The sequence below is a fragment of the Halichoeres trimaculatus genome, unplaced genomic scaffold, assembly GCF_033239565.1.
Source record: "Halichoeres trimaculatus isolate MK-OKI-2021-1 unplaced genomic scaffold, fHalTri1.1 fHalTri1_scaffold_13, whole genome shotgun sequence".
In the NCBI taxonomy this organism is placed as follows: Eukaryota; Metazoa; Chordata; class Actinopteri; order Labriformes; family Labridae; genus Halichoeres; species Halichoeres trimaculatus.
Window position 1 is genome coordinate 29,305,704 of NW_027437191.1, and position 25,321 is coordinate 29,331,024.

The 25,321-nt window shown below is 38.4% G+C and overlaps 1 protein-coding gene across 1 annotated transcript in view; it reads right to left on the reverse strand.

Moving 5' to 3' along the window:
• Window positions 1-6,938: 6,938 nt before the first annotated feature.
• msraa (methionine sulfoxide reductase Aa) overlaps window positions 6,939-25,321 on the reverse strand; it is a 44,161-nt gene continuing 25,778 nt past the window's right edge. The window contains exons 4-6 of the mRNA XM_074685124.1: window positions 23,878-23,982; window positions 20,958-21,064; window positions 6,939-8,195 (exon numbers count right to left, since the gene is read on the reverse strand). Coding sequence (XP_074541225.1) covers window positions 8,025-8,195; window positions 20,958-21,064; window positions 23,878-23,982 — 383 coding nt within the window. The 3' untranslated portion in view covers window positions 6,939-8,024. The remainder of the gene's footprint in view (window positions 8,196-20,957; window positions 21,065-23,877; window positions 23,983-25,321) is intronic.

Consider the following 25,321-nt stretch of genomic DNA (forward strand, 5'->3'; position numbering starts at 1 on the left):
AACCACAAGAGAAAAATGTCAAACCTAAGTGGAGAACAGAAACTTGGAGGCCTTGTGTTAAACTTTCCTGCCTCGTACTGTGTACAGTTTTGTGATGTTGATAATTAAAGTTGAATTATTTGTACATAATTGAAGATCTGTGTTCATTGCTGCTGTAAACAGTCACACCAAACACGTGTGTTAACATGAGACTGCATGACAAGTTTTTTTTCTCTCTACCAAACATAACAACATGTAAACATTCAAACAGACCGACAGCAATGATTGCACAAACATGCAAAGCTGCATTTTTAAACCACATCTTCCTTTTTTTAAGGCTGAACTTCATCTCAAATTCCAGAAAAGTATTTTAAGTCTTTAAACCCTGTTCTTCCATCCTACAACACTGCAAAGTCCAAGTGTTGACATAGTTTCTTCAGCGTCTTTAGGCTCATTTTTTACTCCTTTAGCAGACAGGTGCTAAAGTTTGTTCAGGTTGTGTGTGTCTGTGTGTGTGTGCACTCTCTTGGCAACAACTCCAATCTCACTTTAAACATGAAGTCACCTCCACTAACTCCTTAGACAGCATATTACCTCATGTCAGAGTCAAATCACTGCCTGGTGGCCTTATTTCACTGTGTCTTGGCTGTGTGTGTAACACATTGTGGTGTTCAGCCACTGTTCTGAGTGGACAGGTTACACTATGAGTGTTGCAACAGATGTGTTAAGTTTCAGGTTGAGGCTTGTAGCCACAGCACAGGTAGCAACAACAACAACAGCCATGAAAACAAAGACAAACTAAACCTAACACCAAAAAACACACTGACAACCACTGAGGCCTTTGTTCTCTTATCAGATTAGCGTCGGGCTCAGTCTTCTTTTCCTGTTCTTCTATTGAAGCAAGAATTTCATAGCGTTTAGATTGTTTGAATCTGCATGTTCCAGTTCGTACACAAGAATTACTGTGGGAGAATACATACAAGCAAGAAAAACAAGAGGTGAAAAAACAGCACTGATTGTAAAATTAAGCAATAAAATGTCATCTTTTGTCACTGAATTCCTCTTTTTACAACAATAAATGTTAGCCAGTAAGATATGAGTCATGCCTAGCCTACTTTCTAGGTTCCTCCTATTACACCAAATGAGTGACCAAGTTTACAGCTAGCGTTTGAGTGATTCTTTAATTAGGGCTACATTTCAGGTATAAAAAGTGAAAATATGTGATTCTTTTGCTTCATATTCTATTTGTTTGCAAATTATGTACCTGGATTGTACTAAATTCATTAGCTGGCAAGCTTAAGCTCTAATAAGTTAGTCAACATTCTTAAGTCAGACTACACTCCCAAGAAATGTCCCTCATCATTTATATCACAGTTTAGCCAAAATTTAAAAGAATTATGGCACAAAAATCACACGTAGCAAAGTTGACATTTTCTCCATTTTTGGCCCTTGTGCTGACTGCAGATCTTGAACGTAGCACCCCCTGACTTCAATCTAGAGCTGAAACGATTCCTCGAATGATTCGAGGTACTCGATTACAAAAATTAATTGTATGTATATTGTAATTGACTAATTTTCTCTGCCTCGAGGAATCGTTTAATTTTAAAAAAGATCAAAGAGTGGTATTTCAAATAGAGCTGAGGCCATATTAAGAGAGTTTTTAGACCCCTCAAGTCAACTCTTATACAAAATAGCAACTAGCATCAAATCTAGCTTCTTTTCTGGAGTTTGGAGACTAAAGGGTCATTCTACGAAACGGGTACCTAAGGGTCCACAACATTTGATGAGATGTACGAGGCACAAAAAATGTGTCAAAGTGTGTTTACAGATTTTGGAGCTACCAAAGCAAGTGCTCTTATTGACATGCTGTATCAAAAAATTATCTTTCTTAAAGAGAAAAATTTTCATTTGAAAAATAACTGCTCTTTAACTAAACAAAAATGTATATTATCCGATTACTCGATTAATCGATTGGATTTTCAGTAGAATACTCGAATACTAAAATATTCGATAGCTGCAGCCCGACTTCAATCATCTTATTTTCTGTGCATTTCCTTCACAGTATGGTCATTTTAACATCTACAATAAGTACACAAAAAATGTTGTTAACACAGTTGGCTAACAATTAATGCGCCCCATGTATAGACAATCATTTTGATGAAAAATTGATGACAAGGAGTTAAAACATGCCACATTTTCTTCCAGGTTCCCACCAAAAAGAATGTGACCTCAAATGATTTAGGTCATGTGACTTTGGAGTAAACCATTGCTGATTTAGATGGGGTTTTTTCAACTCAAAGTGAATTATTTTATCTAAATAAATAATTTAAATTTTTAAACACCTTTGTCATGTTGTAATTACTATTTTAAACATATAATACTGAAAATAACAAACACAATCATGTATCCTTGTGTTAATTTTGAAGAGCAGACTTGACATTTGAGTAATCAGACAGCACAAAAACTGCAAATTCCAATACATGATTTGCATTTTTTGCTAAATAAATGATGGAACCTATTAACTTTCTGTATTAAATGAAAGTGAAAATTCACCTTAATGACCCACTGTAAAATTGGTCATTGCTTCAAACTAATATCTAGTAAAATTGATTAGTATACCCCATGGACCTGAAATGTACCCCTAATTATAGAATCACTCATTTACTTTATTTATTTTCTATTTAAGAACTGACTGGTCTAAAACAGGTGACTTGATATGTTTGATGGCATGTTGCTCATGTACCTGTATTCTAAATTGCTTATCATTTAATTTGCATCGACCAAACAAGGCATCCCCCTCTAGCCACAATCACATATCTGACATCAATCACATCAAATTCCCCCTTACTAATTCGTCTCTGATATGAAACATCAGCATCACTGTATTTCCAACTCGTACAAGCTTAATTTAGTAATCAGAAGTTTTTTGTTTTTATAAAATATTGGTAACGCAATAAATCGCTGGGAGATAAGGCATGAATAACCTTATTTTTGGCTCTAGCTCTGTACATCAAAGACCTACCAGTCCTAGTCAAAAACCTCAATAGGAAAATTTTGCAAATAAGTATTACTGAACTTGACGTCATAAACGTCATTAAAACCTAAAGGTTAAGTCTTGTGGTTCAACTTGCAGACTAAAGACTGTGTAAATTTTCTGTCTTAACCACATTATGACCCTACTGGAACATGGCAGTCAAGGCCATGACCTAAAAACTACTCACAAACCTGCCTGAGGGGCCAAAATGTGAAACTGATTTGTGCTCGACCTGAATTGTCGAACACAAAACCAACAGCTTACCTGTAGTTTCCTGCGTCTAAGGTCACAACCTAAAGCACGTTGAAGATAACGTTGAGAGATGTTATCCGTTTATTAATTTGACACGAAAGTTTCCATTGTGGTTTTCAAAGGAACCAAACTGAATCTTCAAGTGTCCACAAACCAAAAACTAAATCTTAAGTGTTGGAAATTTCCCTTTAATCACTCCTGGACTCAAGTTCTGGAGAATTATGATAAAATAACCGTTACAGAGCAACCGGTGTTTCGGAGTTAAAGGTGACCGTGCTAACTGGTGACCTTCTCCCTTGAACGTGTCTGCGACTTTTCACTGAAGGTCGCCAGTTGGCATGGTAACAATTTACAGTGAAACACCAGTGAGTCAACTCAAGCTCGACCTAAGTAAAATCTTTCAGGGGCTTTTTTGCGAGTGCTGGAAAGTGAGCCTCTCACTAAAGAACATCATTTATTCATTGAATCCCTCTTATATTTGAAATAAAGTAGTTACATTTATGTTTTCTTACCTTTGGGTAGTTGATAATAAAGATGCTAACTCCTCGTATTGGTCGCTCCCGCTTATTCGGCGTAATTTTTCCAAAATGTCTCTCTTTTTCTTGCTGGATGAGTCCTTCGCTGGATGTTTAAGTGTACCCCGTGCTTATTTCCACATTTGTTGGCGGATAATACATCATAAAATCAAATTCTACCGCTTACTTCTGTCTCGTCCATTCAAGCTCAACGTTCGTTTACCGGAGATGTAGCCGCACATCCGGGCAACTACCCAAACCGTGACGTCAGTGCAAACAGTCTATTAAATGTGATTTTAAATAATATTGAATGCGACTATTGAAAACCCAGTTTTTACATTGCATAACTGTTCTTCAAAGTGATTTTTTTTTTTTTTTTTAGGTAAAAATGTTGGTGTTGAACACCTTGTGTAGATTGACTCCATTGCCAAATACAGTTTAGGGGTTTATAGTAACGCACAACCAGGGGCGTAATCAGTGGTTTCGGGGCCCAAGGCAAACCCAGTCAATGGGGCCTTCCATGTCCTTGTAACTCATCTTCCTCAGAGCTAGACTGGCCTTCCCTGGGTCCACTGTCTCTTTCTGAGAATCAAGGCATGAGACAGTGTAAATCTTGTACATGGTAACATAACGCAACTAAATGCATTTCCTCAAGTTCTGTACTTTAGTTTGATTTTGAAAAAAGTTAATACATAATTTAGTCCACTTTGTCCTGGATTTGAAATCTTTTATGGTCAGTTGACAGCTTATTTGTCCCACAGTGGGGAATTTACAGAGTAACAGTGACAAACAAGAAAGTATTAAGTGAAAAACATTACAATAGGTAAATATTGAAAAACATAATTTAGTAAAGAAAAAATATGTAAATATCAAGCACAACATAAAACTGGAAAAATCTACTGAAAGAGGTGATATTTACAGTTACCATACTTTTTGGTACTGTTATTTTAAAGTTAATGTATTTTTATTTGACCCCCTGTCCAGTGAGTTATGTATACAAAAAAGAGATTTTGTATAATAATGTTTATCACCAACTCAAAAAGTTTGATTTTGAGAAAATTATCCTGTTTCCTGGGCTAGATAAAGTCCTTAAAATACTAAAAGTCTTATATGTTTATCTCAGATCTCAGAGCAACTTTTTTTTTTTATTTCCGACTTGGTTGAAAATGAGAAAAAAATGGTGGAAAAAAGTGTTTTTTACCTCTTTTTTCCTGAATCAAATTTTCAGATGTGTTGTAAAATGGAATAGCCCGCTGAATAAGAAGGGGGGGGAGTACCCGAAACCATCATTAAAGATTAAGCCTTTTGATGTATTTTGAAGCATATGAAGTAAGATTTAGAAAAAAGAAATGCTTTCAATGGAAGAGAACTTTATAAATCAGTTTTTAAGCTTTGGGGGCCCCTGGGAATCTTGGGGCCCCAGGCAACTGCCTGTGTTTGCCTAATTGTAGCTACACCCCTGCGCACTACAAACAACTCATGTGTTTTCATGTCATTTTTATTCTCTTGCAAATGCAACGTAAATATTGTTGCACAGTCTGCATAGAAGCTCAGCAAGGGTCAGTCCTTGCCTTCCTATAGGTACACATGATGTAACCAAGTTCCACAAGTACATGTCTCAACTTTATGTCAAGTGGGGTAAACACTTCCCCAATCACATCAATGCTATCAGTCACATCTAGTCTGCAGATGTCTACCAGTAGCCACTTCCTCTGTCATGCAAACTATTATTAATACAAAGAATAAATAAACATTTGTAATTCTTATTACACCTAACCAAAGTGAAACACTCAGAGATTTTAAACATTCTATGCTTACTTCGGATTGGATCTGTGAAACATAACTGGCAAGGCTCTTCAAAGTAAAAGTTCTGTTACGGGTAGGTCACAAATGATAATTTTACAGTATGATACAAAAAAATGTTTATAGGCTATATGATTCATGGTTCACGCATAAATTCTTAATCTAATAATAAAGAATAAACCTTTGCATTAGTTTTACTACTGGTTGAAGAAGAATATTTCAGTACTCCCTTCACATCTGGATTGAACTGAAAATGATGCACCTTAGACACAGTGTATTATCCAGCTGGGTCAAAAAAATCAAATTAAAATAAAAAAAAAAAAAAAAGATTTAGGAGGTAAGGTATCAACTAATATTTCCGAAGGGATTTGGGGTTTGGATATTTAGCATCTATGCCTCAAATCCCATTTGTTGCTTTTCTTTAGTGGGTTTCAGCCAAGGGGTCATTCCTCAAAAAACCACAGGGTGGCAGTATAGACCTGTAATTAAACAAAGGACACATTCAGAAACACACCAAGGGTCTAATTCAAGCAAATAAAACAAGTGACAGTTGGAGATTTAGAGCATTTTGGTGACTATAAATAAATATCTTATCCACTTTATATTTCCAGTACAATTTTGACAGGTCACTGTAGGTCTGTTGATATTTGTGTCCCATTTAGATCATTACAAGTAATATACAAAACATTTTGTTTGAGTTGTAGGCCTTCCAATAAACTGTAGGTTTAATTAACTTTTCCGAACAACACTTACAATTTTTCCAAAACTCAAAGTCTCAACATTCACACCATTAAAAAAAGCTTTAGGCTGACCCCACTGATGCCTTTAAAAACGTTAACAAAGGTACTAAAACTCAAAATATTCACATGGAGCACATTTTTCCCGCGGTAAAAAACTGTAGCACTTCAAGAATCAGATTTGGGGAATAAAAAGTATTGATTCCAGGTAAGGTTTTATTAAATACTTCGGCTACTAAAACATTATCATAGTATGAATTCTTCGGCTTTCTCACGCTTACAAATATTAAAGGTAGGGCTGGGGGTAAACGATTATTTTTAAAACGATTAATCGGGCGATTATTTAATCGATTAGTCGACTAATCTAACGATTAATTGGACGTCTAACGATTATTTTTCTGTTGTTAAATTATTTCAAAACCATGATGTATCCCAAACAATCTCTGTCATAACAGAGTTTATTAAACAACACTGTTTTGCACAGCAAAATGCAAAATATAGAATAAAATTTAAAAAAAATATAAAAGGCCAGTCTGTTTACTCTTACAGTCCATGAACATTTGTTTTGCATTGCAAAAAAAAAACAAGTAAAACAGAATTATTTAAAAATACTCATTATGAAATAAAATCCAAAGGGTTAATTATCTTTATTTAAAAATACTGGTCAGAATTTGCTTTCCAAAACCTGGTTAAGTTGTGGTCCTGCAGCCTGTTTCATGGAGGGGATCCAACCAAGCACAGATCCAAGATGGCGCTCTGCCATCTCCAAAGAGACTGATCTCTTCCCTCTCTTCCTTTTTCTTTTTTTCTCAACTCTGTAGTAGTAGTGCCAAGTTTTGGAGGGTCTGGCACCAAACACACTCTCCTGCTGGTGTGTGTGTGTGTATGTCAGTGTGTGTGTGTTTGCATGTTGAACCATCAGAACACACTGTACACTGTACAAACACACATGTAGGATGTACGATTAACTGACATGACAGATGAGTCACGGACTGGAACATCACTGCTGGCGAAGATCAGAGGAAAGAGGTCATGCAAAATCCTGCCCTGAAACAAAACACACACACACACACACACACACACACAGGAAGAACACACCACAAAAAGAGCAAACACAAACTGACTCTCCTTTTCCCCACGTCTGCACAAAAATGTAGCTATGCTAGCTTAAGAATTCAGCGCAATGAGTGAACAGGAAACACCGCCTCTGGATGAACGTGAAAGAAAAGTTATGAGCAAAGTAAAACACTTGGGGGAGTCCATGTTTTTAAGTTTTTGTCATTTTTATTCTTTTGCTGATTTTCAAAAAGCAAATCACTGCATCAGTTTCAATGCATGTCCTATTCAATAATCATCACTAGAAGAGAAACCTGAGAAATATTTTAAGAAGTCACTGTGCTGTGTCACATGGCTCGGACAGCTGTGTACTATAGCTAGTCACTTTCCTAATGTAACTTCACAACATGTGTCTCTAAGTTTCAGGCTGAAAACTTGCATAAAATGTGAAGCCATGTTCCTTCTTTTACTGCCAGAGTGCATAAATGAACCATTATCAAGATATGAAGCAGTCTAACTCTTCAGCGTAATGTTTAAGACATCTGAGAATATGATATTCACAAGTTTAAAATGCCATCTGTTTATATAGTAAAATCACCCCTTATATGCATCATGACTGAACAGACTGAGGTTTGAATCACTGGCTGTTCACGCCTTTGATTTGATTCCTATTGGACAGGAGACTCCAGTCCCTCCCAGACCGCAGTATCCATCAGGGTTTTTACTCAGGTACTGTTGGTGGTAATCCTCTGCGTAGTAGAACGTCTGGTCTTCAGCTATTTCTGTTGTTATGGGGCCGTAACCTTCCTCTGTCAGAACCTGGAAGAGGAAGACACAAAGATAAATAAACTCTAACTAGAAAATACTTATACTCCCTTTCAGTAGACTGTCTGCTACAATTTAGTGTTAGTTGCAGGTTTGTACGATAATTTGTTTCCTGACAGTGTTGAAAATGATGATGACCCAGTACATATTTCATATTCTGGATCTTAGTATCCAGAATATTGCCAGGATCTGGATCGTACTTTTACATCTGTCAGAATTGATGGTGACCTTGTCTTGTATTGTTTTGCAAAGCAATCCGACAATTAATCGTGGAGTTATACACACATATGATGAAGTACGAACACATACACAGTTCTGCTCTATCCACATGTCTTTGAGCCTCTGTGTTAAACAACAAAAACAGCCGAGAATGAAGCATAATGGTGATTTTTGTATGAAATATAAAATGGGTTGAAATTACATCTTTGTATAGACGAGGTCTAAACTACTGCTGGGAAATGACTCAAAGGAAATAACATCACAATTATTGTTTCCAAGCAACTTTTACCTCTAAAACAAACAACAACTTAAATAAAGGGAAAAAAAAACAGAAATGTTTTCTGAAACACTGATGACGTTACCGTTGTTCAACTGCTTGTAAACTAGTTGGAGTAAGGTTATGAACGTTCAGACATGGTGCCTGCGTCAATAGAATATTAATGTTACAGGTGTCAAAAAGCAACCCTGATCACGATCACCAATCTTTAAAATGCCTGACCTGCAGATACCGATATGGGCAGATACCGATTTTTCCTTTCTCTTTTTTTTTAACTGACAGCATATACCTTCAATGTTCCAATCTTATTTCATTGAAAATCATTTAATAATACCTGTGAAACAATACAATTTTTATAACTTAATAAACAACCAATAAATTGTCCTGAGTTTTAGGTCTCAAAGCAAAAAGCAACAATGACTGGCTGTCAGACCTTCCCAGAGATATATAAGATCAGTTCCATATGTAAGGATGGGCCGATCACTGATCCCTGATCACCGATCACCAAGCCCCCAAAATCAAGGAAATTACTGACAACATTTGGATATGAAGTCAACGAAACACACACATCCTGAATATGTGATGCCGAAGCTTGATGCCTGCAAAAAAAACTAGAGTCCTTTTAAGTGTTTGTGTCTTATTATAAGTTAGCATTGTCTTATTAAAGGTCCAATATTATGCAAAAATTACTTTATTAAGTCTTTTAGTGAAATTTGTGGGTCTGTGGCTTACCTCCCAGCTCACAAAATGTGATATTTAAAGACAAAACCTGTACTTAGTAGTGCCTGTGAATGTGAAATCCTGACCTAAAACGAGCTGTTTGGAATTTCCGGGGTTTGCCAACGTCAGCGATTCTCTTTTTTGACCAATCAGGAGCAAGTCTGACCTGATTGGTCCAACAGAGCAAATACCCCCACACCCCCTCCCCGCCCACTCCCTTCCCCAAGAGGAGTGTGGCTGTTTTTGGCTGTAAACAGCCTCATAGTACCATGCACAAGCTTCCCATCTCACAGACAAGACTAAGTGGCTAGAGTTCATTTATGAGGGAAATGTTCCAGCTACACTCAGTAAAACTGTGCATGTGTGTGCTAGTCACTTCACAGCCGACTGCTTTTCCAACTTTGGACAGTACAACAGAGGGCTAGCCAATAGACTGGTCCTGAATCCAGGCCCATTACCAACCATCCACCAACAAACCTGGGACCCTGGAAATGTCAGTATTTTAAATGCTGTGTGCTGTGAAGCAGATGTAAGAGCTTTTCCTCAGTGTCCCCCTTGTCTCTGTGTTAGCTTCAGGATGCTAACTTAAGCTGCAGTTAGCCTGTTGTTTTAGCCTGTAATGTTACTGTAAACAAGCTTCGCTGTTTTTTAAACATTGTGCACTCAGAGCTCGTGGCGCCGCTCTCAGTGACGCTGAAGAGCGGGGCGGTATCAGTGGTGGCTCATTTACATATGAAGGCCACGCCCACTAAATTAGAGCGTTCTGAACAGAGGGGCTATGAGAGCCTGGAAACAATGCTGCTGTGCTTGATTTATTGGCTTTTTGGACCAAAACATGTTACTGCCATTTCCTTTAGGCTTGATTTGAGCCACATTCAACTGGTCAGCCCAGAAAATTTCTTGTTTCAAGGTATTTAAAGACAAAAATGAGGTCTGAATTACTTGGAATAAGTTAAAAAATCTGCCAAGAAAAAATTGCTAGAAACTTTTCTCTTGTTCCATAGGCTGTTCTTTAAAATTTTACAAGCAATTCAAACCTCGTTTTTTTCTTTAAATAACTTGAAATAAGACATTTTTCTGGACCGGTCAGGTGAATGTGGCTCATATTCAGACTAAAAAGACATTTTCTACTGAAAATAAGACAAAAACACTTGATGAGATTTCAGTTTTTTGCAGTGTCGTCTCTTAGATTTCTGCATGGGGAAAGAAAGGTCATTACTCAGCAGTAACAAAAGTAAAGCAACACCTATCAAAGCAGTATTACTTACATTAAGTAGTAAAGACAAATAAATATGAAATTACCAAAGAATCATTTAAGTAGTGTTGAAGCATAATGAAATCTAGAAAAAAAGTCTACCGCTGCACATTTCATCAGTGCGTCTTTCCATTAGGTGCAGAAAGACGTCACAGCAGAGCTGTTAAAAAGTAGATGTCTGTGAGGATGGTGATGCTGATCTTGATGCTAATGGCGTCATTTTGCAGACACTTTTAATGCTCCGACTGAACTTCCAGATTGAGTGGGAAGAGCTCCTGGAGGAAATACTAAAAAGTTTATTTTTAGTCCGAAAGCAGCATTCGGCCTTAAAGTGGTGCGGGGTAATTTCACACATTGCTGCCTCTAATAGTTAGTGGGGGGTAATTGTTTGGAAATCATTTTAACTTCATTGACGTCAGCGCTCAGATAACAAAGCTGGAGGGTCTGAGGGGTTTCTAAATAAAAAACACTGAAGACAAAAGTGAGAAAAGATGTGGTGTTAGCAAGTTTAACACAAATGAGAATCTCCGCTGATGCGCTGAATGACTCAGAGCAGCAGGATGAAGATCCTTATTTATCTACGTACCCTTCAGGATGAGTAAGCATCCCTTCATTTTACATCCAGGTACCACTCACCCAGATTTCAGGGATCCAGTCCCCCCCAAACATCCTGCTCACTATACATGATCTCCTAATTATACTGTTTCCTGCTTTAACCCAAACACAACACTTTCTAAACATGATTATCTAAAAATCTGGGCTGTTAAGATTCGATGCTTGTACAAATCAACAACATATCTCAAGCACGCCAGTCTGCAGCACCCTGGATTGATAAGTCATACTTTAAAATAGCCGATGACCACATGATAAAGTTTTGATGTGTTATTTCTTACAAGAGTAACGTTAGCTTAGGCTAGGCTCTGAACAAGAAAATGCCGTCCAAATTACAGTCTCTACCTCAGAAATGACGTCTTACTTTCTTAATGTAAAAAGAAGAAATACTTTTTAAAACCCTTCTTGTTTTTAAAATTTTGTTTTGAAGTTTTGAAGCCAACATTTTCAGGTGTCATATAGGAAATTCTGAACTACGGCTTAGCTAGCCTGAAGAAAAAGGGCAGAGTCAAGATGAGTCCAGCCACTGGTGGCTCAGGTTATACAAATTCGTAATCCTAATGTCTTCGAACTTCTTCTAAAATCCTAACTAGCTATTCAGGCCAAAATCTTTTCTCAAACCAGGCTGTAAAAATGTTTATATTGGCTGTAAAGATCGGCTTTCTTGAATGTGTGTTAATATGTTTTTCACTACTTCTGGACCCAGCCTCTAGTGGACACTTGAGGAACTGCAGTTTTCAAACACTTCTACACTGGCTTCATTTCAAGCAAAGGGAAGTTGCCGCTTGGTTTCACCTGATGTGACTCCTGCTTTTCCTACGATCCTAATGTATTTCAAATTATATTCCCTAGATCAATGGTTCTCAAACTTTTTTCAGTGATGTATCAACTATGACATGTATTTTACCCGCCAAGTACCCCCTACCAAGTGCAAATTAGTTTTGGTTGGAAAAAAAAATGTAAAACAGCGCTGTACAATTAGTGTCTATTGGATAAAGTACTCAGTTTAGGAACTAAAACGTATTTGGATTCAAACATCGATTAAATCAATTGTGTTGAAGGGATTTTTCTTGGTTGATTTTTTTTTTATATACATTTTCAAATCTTGCGTACCCCCTTTGCGAACCCCTGCCCTCGCTGAACAGTTATCACAAAAATCAGTTTATAGAGGGAAAGAAACAACACGTTACTTCCAGAGACACATCGTCTCTTTTCCAGTAATTTTAGGTTAAAACAAAAGTTGGGCTCCAAGTATCAATTTTTTGCTCCAAATTAAATCCAATCATACTAGATTCCTCTATATTTTCATGGATAAGTTGTGAGTTTGAATCAAAGGCATCAAGGTTTAAATATGTGACTGGATTGTCTTGTTAAGGAGAGATGGACACTCTCACTTAAGATCCACTAGAAAAGGTATCTTCAACCTGCTGCCCTTTGACTCCTTTGCAGTGGGTCCCTGTAGCTTTTAAAAACATTAATAAAGTAATGAATTTTTATTTTTCTTACTGAGGGTATTAATGATTAAAGACATGACAAAAAATAAAATCATTTGTTAACATTTTGTTGAACTAAATCTTCATCCCATCTGTCAATAAAACCTGACACAGCTCTACTTCACCTCTTACAACATCAACAGTCCATCAACTTTCCATGCACCTGTGGCTAACCTCAAGTTTTACAGACCTAGTAAGAAAACTAAATTTACAAAAAGATAAATCTGAAAGAAAATACAGGTTTTAATTCTGTGTGGATAGACTGATTTAACTGCCAACATGCTGGCTTAATATATATGATTTATATGTGGCGAGAAATTGGCAAACAAAGAAGAATAATGAGTTGAGCAATATTATCAATATATGTAATCAAATTCAAGTATTCTTTCAGAAACATTTACGTTTTTTCAAATTAATAATTTTTCACCCACAAATTTTAATATTTGATTTTTTTTACATTTTAGCAGATTTTTAAAATAAAAAAGGCAAATTTTAGTGTAATTTTTGAATTTTTGAAACTTTAAGTAATTGTTTAAAATTTTGAACTTTTTTACACTGTCTTCATATTTTGGAAATTTCTTCTTTTTTTTGCAATTTTTTTTTAATTTTGGCAAATTTTTTAATTTCATTTTTTTTTTTAATTTTTGCGAATTTATCAGAAATAAAAAAAACTGAGCCGTACCATGTGCATTTCTTGAATTCCTAAAAAAACTTCTTGTTTTGTTTATTTTTCACTAGATTTCAGCCATGTATAGAATTTTATACACTTAATTGTCTTTATTGTGAAGATAAAGTAGATTTTGTTGCTCCAGATTGTTTTTAATAATGGCGAGCTAAGGGCAAAATGGCTCTCATGAGAGTAAAGGTTGAAGGCCTCTGCACTAGATGGAAATGAAGCCACAGAAACAGATGTCTTTGAAAGTTTTGGTGCATGCCAACGCTTTAAGGACAAACATGACAAATCTGACCTGGAGTTAATCTTTTTAGTCATTTTCATGTTAACAGGAATCAGTGTTTGATACTAGAAGCAACTCTGGCTCCGAGTGGCTTTAAACTTTACATTTGGGCGCTGACTTCAATAGCAGCTCTTCCTGTGAAACCTCAAACGCCTTCACCTCACATTTTCCTGTAACTGGAACAACCTCAACCGCCCTGTCTGCCTTTTTTATGCTCCCGTGTGTTTGTTTTGGTGCTGGTCCTGCTGCCGCGTTTGCAGCCCGCCATAAATGCATAATTCACATCCATTAATTTGCATGTCAGAGAAGTAGATTCCTCATTTGAAATGCAAATACCTTGACTGCTCCGGTAAAGCAGGCAAACGTGAACAATACTGATAAGCACCCATGAGAAGCAGAGAGAGGAGTGAAAACATTTGGATGGGAAAAAGGTAAAGCTGGCATGTTGGAGGCGCCCAGGAGGGATTCAGCGGCGAAAAAAAGAAAAATCAAGAGGAAGAAAAAGCAGATGATTTGTGTTTTGAAGATGTGTGTGTTCATGAAAAGAAAATGTGGCTGCAGACGTGAACAAGAGGCAAAGAGATGCCAGAACAATGAGTACACACTGCTTCAGCACCCATGCTTGCACCCACCAAGCGAGCACACATTATTACATAAAGCAAGCATGCACACACACACACAAACACACACACACACATTTAGCACTTCCACCTGCCATTTCAGACGCAGTGCACACCCTAATGATGGGTAGGAGGCTGGAGAAGAAAAGGGAGGCTCCTTTCATGCTGCAGACAACCGCCAGCCGCCTGCAAGGTAATTTTCTGCAGTGCTGTTGTACCTCACACACACACACAAACAGAAACACACACACTTACACACACCAAATTCCCCAATCACTCGGTGTGTGAACAATGCAATCAAGCCAGGCGGCATAGCGAACACAGTCAACACCCTGACAGTCAAATTAACCAGACGATTCTCTTTCTATACGGCTGCTTCTGGGCTCCTGCTTTCCGCATCGACGTGTCGCTTTAACACTCTTAAATCTACACTTTTATTTCTATAGCAAGCTTAAAGTGAAGCAGGGAAAGAAGAAGAAAAAATGCTTGACAGAATCTGTCGTTGCATCCTGGAAACCATCCCTGCTATCCTGGATTTCACAGTTTCAGCTTGTTAGGAAAAATGAGAAGCAGGTAGATGGTGTTAGCGTCTGCAGGGACAAAGATACCTACAAAATGCTTCATGCACAGAGAAAGACTCCACCCAAGAATTAAGGGGCACAAATTCATCAATATTTCAGAGAAGGGGCTGCTCAAACGCACGCAAACTCGATGTGCCAAAGAAACGATGCATCTCCACTCAAAGGAGAAAGAAAAGCGCTGAATTATTAAAGCGTACATGTCGTTTTTGGCTTGAGAAAGAAATGTTAATCGCATATATGTTTACGCACATTAAAAAAAAACTGAATCAAAACATTATTTCCGTGTGTGCATATATACGTGCTCGTGTTTGCGTGTGTGTCTGTGCATTAGTTTTGCAACTAAAGCGATTTCTGTGGAGGACAGATTTAAGGCCCAGATGGTTTGGCATGCAGCGTGTTTGCTATAGGCCAACTGCTTTCTCTCTCTCTCTCTCTCACACACACACACACACACACACACACAGATGGGAGAGGGTGGGGGAGACAATCTGGTGAGAAAAAATTGAGAGAGGAAACTAAACCTAGAGAGATTGATGGAGAGATGTGCTGGTTAGATGAAGAGGGTTCATCCATCAACTTCCTCTCCCTCTACAGGACAGAAAAACAGCTCAAAGAGACAAAAATAGACCCAGAATCTGTCTATCTGCGTGTTACATAAAGCTCAAGACCATAATTACCTTTCAGACCAGGACTCATTGAGTCCTCAGTCACATCCCTGCGTTGTTAAGCGCATTTGAACTCTTGATTTCATTGTCTCAACATTTTATTAACTCTCCTTCCTTTTTTACAAAACCTCAACTCAATAACACTTCTGCAACACCGAATGTTTTCCTCGCACTTACACGATGTGAAAGGGAGGTAATCATCCCTTTTCTTCCTCTAAGATTGAGAGTCATAGGAGGAAAAAATGAAAGCTGCTTCAGAAAAACCCTAGAAAGAGAGGATGCTGTCCCTGAGAGTCAACACAAGCTGAAATAAAAACATGGGAAATGTTAGTTTAAAGGTGTGCTCACACAGAGCTTAATGCCCTGTTTTACACTCTGCATGAGCGTTTCTGTTTATTGTTGCTAACAGCTGTTTTAGAGGCACTCAGTGTGTGTCAGCAAAAAAACAACACAGTGAAGTTAAATTAAAGAAGAAAGGGATCTTTACTGTGAGAGTGTCTGTGTGCTTTTGTTCAACCTCTCCTGTTCAAAATGAATCTAATGAAAAGATGCTAAGAGGAGGATCTGTTTTAACTAGACTGCAAAATTTTCTTTGTTCAAGACAACTTTTTATTGGATACAATGCGGAAAGTAAGGTAATAATCAGTGCAGTTGCGTAGCGCTACGGTTTGAAATGTGTCATCAAGCTAACGTTGTAGCAGCCAGCTATATGTAGTGCTATCGGCAGCCCTGTGCTCTAATGTATCGGTAGGCTAACGTGACAACCATAGACTGTAAAAAAAAAATGGACGTCCGCTTGCTCGGCTCAAAGTGAGGTCTCCATACAAAAACTGCTCCCCCTGGTGGCTGGCTGCAGTATAGGCTGTTTCCAGTCATTCCAGATGGGCTGTGGTCAAACTTGAAAAAATTAATACACCTTGTAAAAATGTTTCTCACGTCCAATTGTTGTGGTGATTTGAAGATATAATTTGGTTGTCTTGTATTCAAGTCCTCTTTTTTTCTGAAAAGTTTAGTTTTCATTAGTTATACGAGGTTAAAAATGAGTTTTTACGTAGCGTTTAACAATGATGCCAGATGATGTTCTCATGTATTTTTTTCAGGGACTGTAAAATATGCCAGGAGGTACAGTCGAGAATTGAAAAAGAAAGGAAAAGGAAAAAATATATATATTATTTTTGTCACCTGGCTCCACTCATATTCTCCCAGAATCCCTCATCGTCTCTACTGCGCAGACTCTGGCTGCAATTGCTACAATGGCTGCGCTTGTGACGGAGGAATTTTGGCTTTAAAACAGTACAATGATAAATGGCGGAGCCACGCTGTCCACTCTATATACAGTCAATGGTGACAAGTAAACACTGTCAGTTTCCAACTCTTCTGTTTTAGTGATAGACTCTCAAGTTTGAACAGACCACTGCAGAATAACTGCTGACTGTGGGTTGGAATGAACATTATCACAAACAAATTAGCTCCTGTGTTAGCCTTTAGCTTGTGCTCTATCTCTCTCCTGTTTATCTTTCTTCTGCTCTTCTGTCCTTTTTCTGTCCAACAGTTAGGCTCCAGTGTCCACCATCACTACAAAATTAATCACAGAATTCATTTTCTCATCTCACTATAAACTCCATTAGCCGGCGTGGTGTTGTCAAAGAGACTTAGACATGCTAAGAAGTAGCAATTTAAAAAAACCTGTAACCATTAATATTGGTGCTGATAATCACACTTTAAAGTGTGTATTACTATCAGGCATATATCTAGAAAGGAGACTCCTTCAAGATCACTTTCAAACTCCTCACAGCCCCTTTGAAGCTGCAACTTCCAGCTACGAGAAATGATAAAAGCTGCAGTTCCTCCAGTGTCCACATGGATTTAGCTCTGGAAGCACCAACGAATGAAGTTGAAGAGTCCGTTTGTGATACAATCCTTAATCCCAGGCTTTTTTTACTCATCTCACAGCTGTGTAAAAATGCTTGGTTTTGATTGGTCAAAAGCCCTCAATAATGGCTATCAACTTTCACTAACATAAGAAGCACCAGAAACAGATTAATCCCGTCATGTCAAATCAAAGACTTCAGAGAGTTTAGCTTCTGCTTGTTGACACCATGGACTTTAGGCTGAGGTGAAACTGTAGTTTGCATAAGCATAATTTTATGTTAATTTTGTTTGGGTTAGCATCATTTTTGAAAAACAATGTCCAATGTCCAAATTCTGTCCAGCAATCCTAGTGATGACAGCCAAACAAGGGAGTGTAAATTCATGCAAATAACCACAACAAAGAAACTTCAACCATGAGTGGTATCACGACCACTTTCCCTTCTTTCTGAAATCTCTAAAAGAAAAAAAAACATACATTTTGATGTGTTTATACTTTAAGTCCAAAAACCTGCAGTTTTAGGCCCGTAAAATGTTAAAAGACAATTTAAAGAGGAGGTGGTTAGAGTTGGAAAAAGACGGAGAGCTGTGTTTTCGTGCACTCATTCACAAAGAAGGGAGAGATTTTTCTTGCTTTAAATTGTTATAAGTATAAAAAATTAATGAACTTGTCCAAAGCATTTCTTTGAAAGTGCCTTTAAATGATCAAACACTTTCACTACAGCAGCGGGAGGGAGGAATCAAGGTTGCATTTCCAAATTATCAAAAAAAACACCACCTAAGAACAATTTGAGCTCTGTATTGGTATTTTATTGGCATATTGTAATTAAAGAATCTGAATCTCTGTGTACTCAAGCGTTCTTTATGGATAGACTGATCCATTCAAGGCTTTATTTCAGTGTTAACTGTGAATAAAGGCATTACTAAAGCAACTATCATATCCCAATAGCCAAAATGTCCACATAAAACCAGAATTTTGCTTTCTAGCAGCAAATTTTGTTTCATTTAAGACCCCTAAACCCGCCTTCAGCTGGAGTCTTTATTACACCATAAGTAGAGTTTGATTTGTTTAGCGCCTGAACCTCGGCAGCGGTGGATAATGGGAGACTTTAAGAGTCAAAATCTGAAAAATAAACAAGGTTTTAGTGAGAACCAGGAGATGAAAGAGGGAGAGAAACACAGAAAGAGGACCTGAATGAAGACCAGACTTCACCAGAATAGAAAAGAGTACAATAGAGTAACCTCCTCCTTGTCAGTTTCCATGGCAACAAGCCCTGTTGGTGGGATAGTGGTGCAGAAGTCTCAGCGGGAGAGAGTTCAACAGAGGGAGTGTGTGTGAACATCGTTGTGTGTGTGTGTTGACTGTTAAAGCTGATGTATATGTATGGAAGATTTAAATTACATCTGTATTCTTTTGTTGACTTCAAGCTGAAACCCCCAGTGTTAGAAAATAGAGCCAATGAGGAAGAAAAAAACTGCAGTTCCTTGAGTGTCCACTGGAGGCTGAGTCAAAGGATACTCCACCCTCATCAGGCCTCATGATAAAAGGTTATTTTCACAACAGAAATTAACAGAACAAAGGTGAATTTTCATAAAATTCACCTGTCCTAATCAAGTTCATTTGCCTTCATCCAAATATTATAAAACAACTTTCTGTTTAGTTTCTGATATCAAGAGGTTGCCCAGAGTGTCATTAACCCAGAGTTTTTGCTGCATGGAATTTCAGTATTACTTAAGTAGAAGTGACTCTGGCTCTTCAGACAAGGCTTGTTAGCCTTTTCACTGTTTATTGTACATTTATTTATTTGTGGACAAGTGTTTAAAAGTTAAAGTTGTCTTCGGCTTCTCTCCTTAGAAATTTGTGCTGGTGATTTGTTCATTTAGTCATCTAAACCAGTGTTTCTCAATTTTTTTCAGACCAAGGACCACTTATTCCCCCAGAAAACTCTTGCGGACCACCACGAGCTAGAACTGAACTCGAATCATACATGTTACAACTTGCTAGGGCTGCAACAAACAATTATTTTGAAAATGTATTATACCCCACTCATTTCTGTGATTAAAATTATACATTTTATTTCTTTAATTCCCTTTATTCAGAATAAGTTTTTTTCAAAATGACAAAGACTAGTGTAAAAAAGTGCACTCATTTCCTCATAGTTTGGTGTTTTGTTTGTTTTTTTCTTTTAGAATGAGGGACAAAATGAACCTCAAAATCTGAGTAGAACTACATTACTGATACATTATTCCAAAATACTTAAAATTTCTAGTATTTAAACACTTAAGTACTAAGATTAAATGAAATTACTCAATGCTTTTATGAAGCAATTTTTGTAGATTTTATCAATTTGGGTAGTAGCCGAACAACTCACACCCCCACCCCTTCTTTTTTTGTGAATGTTTCATTAAAAAAAATTTCCTCACGGTCTTTGTGGACCACTAGTGGTCCGTGGACCACAACTTGAGAAACACTGATCTAAACAATAAACTATAATTGCTCTTTGGGACCATCTAAAATAAATATTGATCTTTTCATTAAAATAAGCCCAAAAATAATACCAGTGTCTTGTGTATAAAATAAAGCACAGCTTTTCAACACTGTGTGCTGCAGTTCCTGTTAATAGCTGCTGTTACAAAACTAAAATGCTTGACTACCCGGATGTAAACAAGCACAGGTGACAGATGGTCATTTATGGTGCGGATTGTCAGTATTTTCTTAAAATGGAAATCTAACTGAATGTAGACCCTGCTAGTTTTAACGTATCAAGTAGAGCAGTATGTAACCAGAACATGTGTGTGGATACAAACCTAGTTGTGCTAGCTCTGCTAGTTGTAGCCTCAAGTGGCAAATGGGGCTAAATTTTGACTGTTTTCTCAGTGTGTTAATATTAAATGAGTCAGTTGGTCAGAATTTCAATTTCCACCTGAATTATCAATCAACCAATCAACTTTTATTTGTAAAGCCCTTTACAACACACAGGGTGACCAAAGTGCTATCTATTAAAATCAACATCAGGACACAACCATTTAAAGTTAATGCAATAAAAATACAAAAAAAAAGCAAATAAAATAGCAAAAAGATCTCACCCCATTACCAAATGGTAAAACTCAGTCTGAATTAATAGGTTTTAAGTCTGGATTAAAAAGCCTTAAGTTAATAGTGCTGCGTGATTTAGGCGGTAGCTTATTCCAAAGCCTGGACCCAGCAACCGAGAAGGCCCGATCGAAAAAAAAGCCACTTCTCTTTATCTTCATCCTTACATCCACATATGGTCACTCTTGAATTTAGTAAAAGCCAAATGCAAAGCGTGTTTTTTTTAGTGTCTGAGACTAATTAAAACACCAGTGTGGCAAAAAGAGGGGCATTCTGGGAAATGGAGTTAAAAGCAGAAGAGAAGCAGCAGAACAGATGGTAAAGGGAGACAACAGTAAGGATATGATGAAGAAATATGGTGAATTAAAGACTGATTAATGAATATATTTTTGTACCTTCTGGTATTGATCTTTGGATGCTACAGCTTCCTCAAACTGCTGCTTGGAGTAGGTGTAGATGGCAGAGCGGTACGTCGTCCCAACATCGTTCCCCTGTCTCATCCCTGCACACACACACACACACACACACACACACACACACACACACACACACACAGAGGCAGAATTTCAGCTGAAGATTTCAGCCCTCTCCTTCAGTTTTTGGCAGAGGCAACATCAGATCATCTGAACACAACAGCTGACAGCATTTCCAAAAATAAAACTCGTCTGTCTTGGCAGAACTGAGGGCTGTTTTTGACTGCGAGCTGATCATTTCATCATGTATCCTTTCATCATTTCATGTCAGCTTGTCAGCCTGTCAACCACAATGTTTGGTGAGCTCTGAGGTTTCAGCCAATCAAGTGTTTTGGCTCTAAAGATGGCAACTTGTGTCAGTCAGTCTGTCAATCCCAGACTTCAGTTAAAAGTGAAGAAGTTCTGTTTCAAAACTGATTATCCCCAGAGTAAAAATACAGATGACTCAGATTTCATCTTTGATCCTGAGCACTATACACATTTAAACCTCACATTTTGGTTCACTACAGAACATCCTCAACTGTTGGCATTAAAGGGACAGTTCGTGATTTAAAGGGGGCGTATTGTCCCCAAAATATTCTGAATTTATGTCAAGCTTGAGTCTTCGCAAACACTTTTTTCAGCGACTGTCTCATCAAGACCCTCTCAGCATTCCAAAGCCTAGCTTTCTAGAAGCCTCATCCGCTGTTGCCAAGAGCGAAGAGTATGATGCAAAATTGGGTCATGTTTTGAGCAAAATCTTAGAGGCTGTATACACGACAATAGTTTTAGGGTGAAGCGCAAAAGCGCTTTTGTGTTTCAGCCGATGATCTGGTGTATTGGTAAACGCTAAGAGCTGAAGTGGAGCAACAGATGCACATTTTGTTGGAAGTAAATCAGCAGATTCAGCAGACTGTGCAGCACAAGCACAACACGGTAGTTCGTGACGATCGTATCAACGGTACTGTTGTCCTGTTGTATGCGCGCGCGAGGCAGAGTGTGACGTCAGCGTTTCCACTGAAAACGCCAGCTTACTGTTTACTCGGCAATGGTTTCGAGAGCGTTTCAGAAAAATCCCACTCTGGAGGCCGTTTTCAAAAGTTTGCGTTTGAGGTCGGCTGAAACGCTGTTTCCGTGTAAACAAGAGGCTGAAATGCAACAAAACTTTTGCGTTTCACCCTAAAACTGTTGTAGCGCAAACTTCAAAACATGGCCTCTAGAGTGAAATTTTTCTGAAACACTGCAGCCACTGTTGCTGTGCAAAGGCTGATCTATGCTGGACATGTCTGCGAAGTCCACGAGGCTCAGTGCGGATGAATGACGTCATTTTCACACTCACGTCCCATCGCGCAGTCCCTTCAATGCGGAAAATTTCCGCGCCGTATACACTCAAAAATTTCTAACCTGCCAGAGACGCACGGACAACATGGTGGAAGATCGGGATCTCCTAGTGGTCAAAGTGCAGAAATACAGGCATCTGTATGACTCTTTACCATAGACTGTATAAAATATGGACGAAGCCTTTGCAACATTACCCGTCTGTTCCTGAAACCGTGAAATGAAGCCAATCCATGGACGCAGCCACATTTGCTATGTGAGTTTTTCTTCGAGCAGCTACAGGGCGCCTGGCGGTCACATGACCTGAGCTGTGCCTCTGATTGGAAAATCAAATGATCCTAATAACTTCTAAACCACAGAGATAGAAAAAACATTCACTCACTGTACAGTGTGTGCCGATGGTGAAATGGGCGTTTTAGACCCAAGCTGTTTTTGAACCAGGCAGTAAATATGCAGTGTTTTCATGGCTGGGTGTGAACGTGACTTCTGTTCTTTCTGCAGCCAGCCACAAGCAGATTCTTGACGAACAGTGACTAGCTGTTAGCTAACTGACTAGGTTAAAATAACCTGGAAAAATCTCAGGGACGGACATGTTATTTTGTAAACAAAATCCAAACTTCTTCGACTCTCGTTTAGTACTCTGGTAGACGTATGTTTGTGATACACTGCCCCCTGCAGTTTGGGAGTGGACACCAATGGACGCCGCGCCTCGTTGCAGACTAGCATGCTGTGCTGTTGACTCTGCTGACTGTCTTTCAATAGAATGTGCATCTATTGCTCCACTTCTGCACTTAGCATTCGCTAACACACCAGATGATCGGCTCAACTCTTCTTCAGTAGAGATCTACTGAAAGCCACTTTTGGACAAGACAGTTATGGCTCCAACTACAGGCCTGGCATGCTAACTACAGCATTTTCAGTCTCTTAGCATTTCTGTGCAAATGCAGATTTTTTTATACTGCATTTTCACTGCGTTTTAGCGTTTTCAGACAAAAACAGAGCACCAGATTTGAGCTCATTAAGGCTTTTGCGCACATTTAGTATCCCTATTTGACACCTAACATTACATTTATTGTCAAAATATGCAAGCTTAATCTGATCTTATTTCTTGATCTTGAAAATGTTTCATCTTTCCTCTAAAGGCCTCTTCAATCAATCAGTCAAACAGACTGGTGGACAGAGCAAGAAAATATAAACGTCTGTGGGTCACCAGTCTGCCAGTGAGTCACATGCAGGCGTTAGCTGAGTCATTACCAGGGTTGAGGAGAGGTGAAACATCTCTGAGAGTTTTACCAAGTCCATTTGCCCTCTTTGAATCAAGCTTAGAATTGCCATGACCCGAGTGATTGAGACTTTTTTCATAATATGACCCAAGTATGATGCCACCTATTTAAAAAATGATGAACTATCCCTTTAATACACTGAACGTCATCTTTCACTGTCAATATCAGGCTGTTAAGCAGATTTCACTCTCTTTTCTCTGATGGAGACTTTTTCTGTGAGGTTGCTTTTGGTCGAGTTTTACCTTGAGTCGGGTCGTGGCTCTCCCAGAAAACTTTGAGGAGGCTGGCGAAGCTGATCTTCTCTGGATGGAAGACGACTCTGACCACTTCAGTGTGACCTGTTCTACCTGGAAGATATGAAAATAAGACACCTGTGAGTTCAAGTTTGAGACATCAGCACATACAACTGGGTTACACTCAAAACATCTGTTTCACAAACATTTGGGGTCTCACTTATAACAGTTTTAATCCTTTTTTGATTTCACAGTGGGTTTTTCCATGGTCGATGCTTTATTAGTTTCTCTTTAGTTTATTTGTCTTCTTCATTTTTGTCGGATTATTTAGCTGTTTGCAACTAGCTGAAGGTGCATTAGCGCCACCTGCTTGACTGGAGTGTAGATTACCTGAGCTGTGGGGCTGTATGCGTCACATGTAAACAGATCAGCGTGGCGGAGGAGAAGCCGAGTAAAGACGTGAATAATGGCAGAGAAGCTGTTAGTCTAAAAAAATCCCAGAGTTTAGGAGAATTTCACGCTGAGTAAAAGCACACAGCATGACATTTGCCTTGCATGGCACGGCAGTATGACTGCAATGATCCAGCACTTAAAACCCAAATATGTCGCGCTCATTGATGTCAAGCCCGGAGCTTAACAGCGGTGAGGTGAGGTGAGGAGCTACAAAATCCCACATACACTCCTTTTGTAAGTTTTGAAATTCATGGTTTGTCTTTTAGGACTCGTTTCGTCTTTTTATTAAATCCTTACCCCGTTCGAAAACCATGAGGAGTTCATTAAACTAGCGTTAGCATTAGCGTTAGCTGCTCCAGATAGTGGTAGGACAGAGGGGTTGTACTGTTTGACCTGCAGGTGAAAAGACTGAGGACATATTTTTATTTATTTGCCTTTTTGGCCCGCTAAGTTCTTAATCTGATGACAAAACAATGTGTTTTCTGTTATTTTGCCCAAACTGTTAATCCTGTAAGTGACAATAGATTCATGTCATTTGTTAGCATGTTATTGCTAGGCGCCGCCCTGTTGGCTATGGCTGCCTTTTGCAGTAGCTCTCTCTTCTTTGTCCGTTTCTTGTAATTTTTTTTTTACTCTTCTTCGAAATCTTTGTATTTGGAGTGGATCATTACTTTGTATGGCTCATTTGTTGGTCATGGACACCAAACTGGTTTTGTCTTCGGAGATATTTTTACTATTTTTACCCCTTGTGTTTGTCTGGAGATCCTACATGTAACCATGGCTGCATTGTTTACATGTGAACTCAGCTGTTTGCAGCCTATAGCATGTCAATGCTAACTGGTGCAAGGCCGGATGTTTCCCACAAGGTGAGGAGAAGGAGGTGAGGATGATGTGCTGGTTCTCAGGTGTGAGCTGAGGAGTGACAACATGGACCTGTCCTTCCATCCATCGTTATTGGGAACATAAGATCTATCTCCAATAAAATGGACGAGCTAGCTGT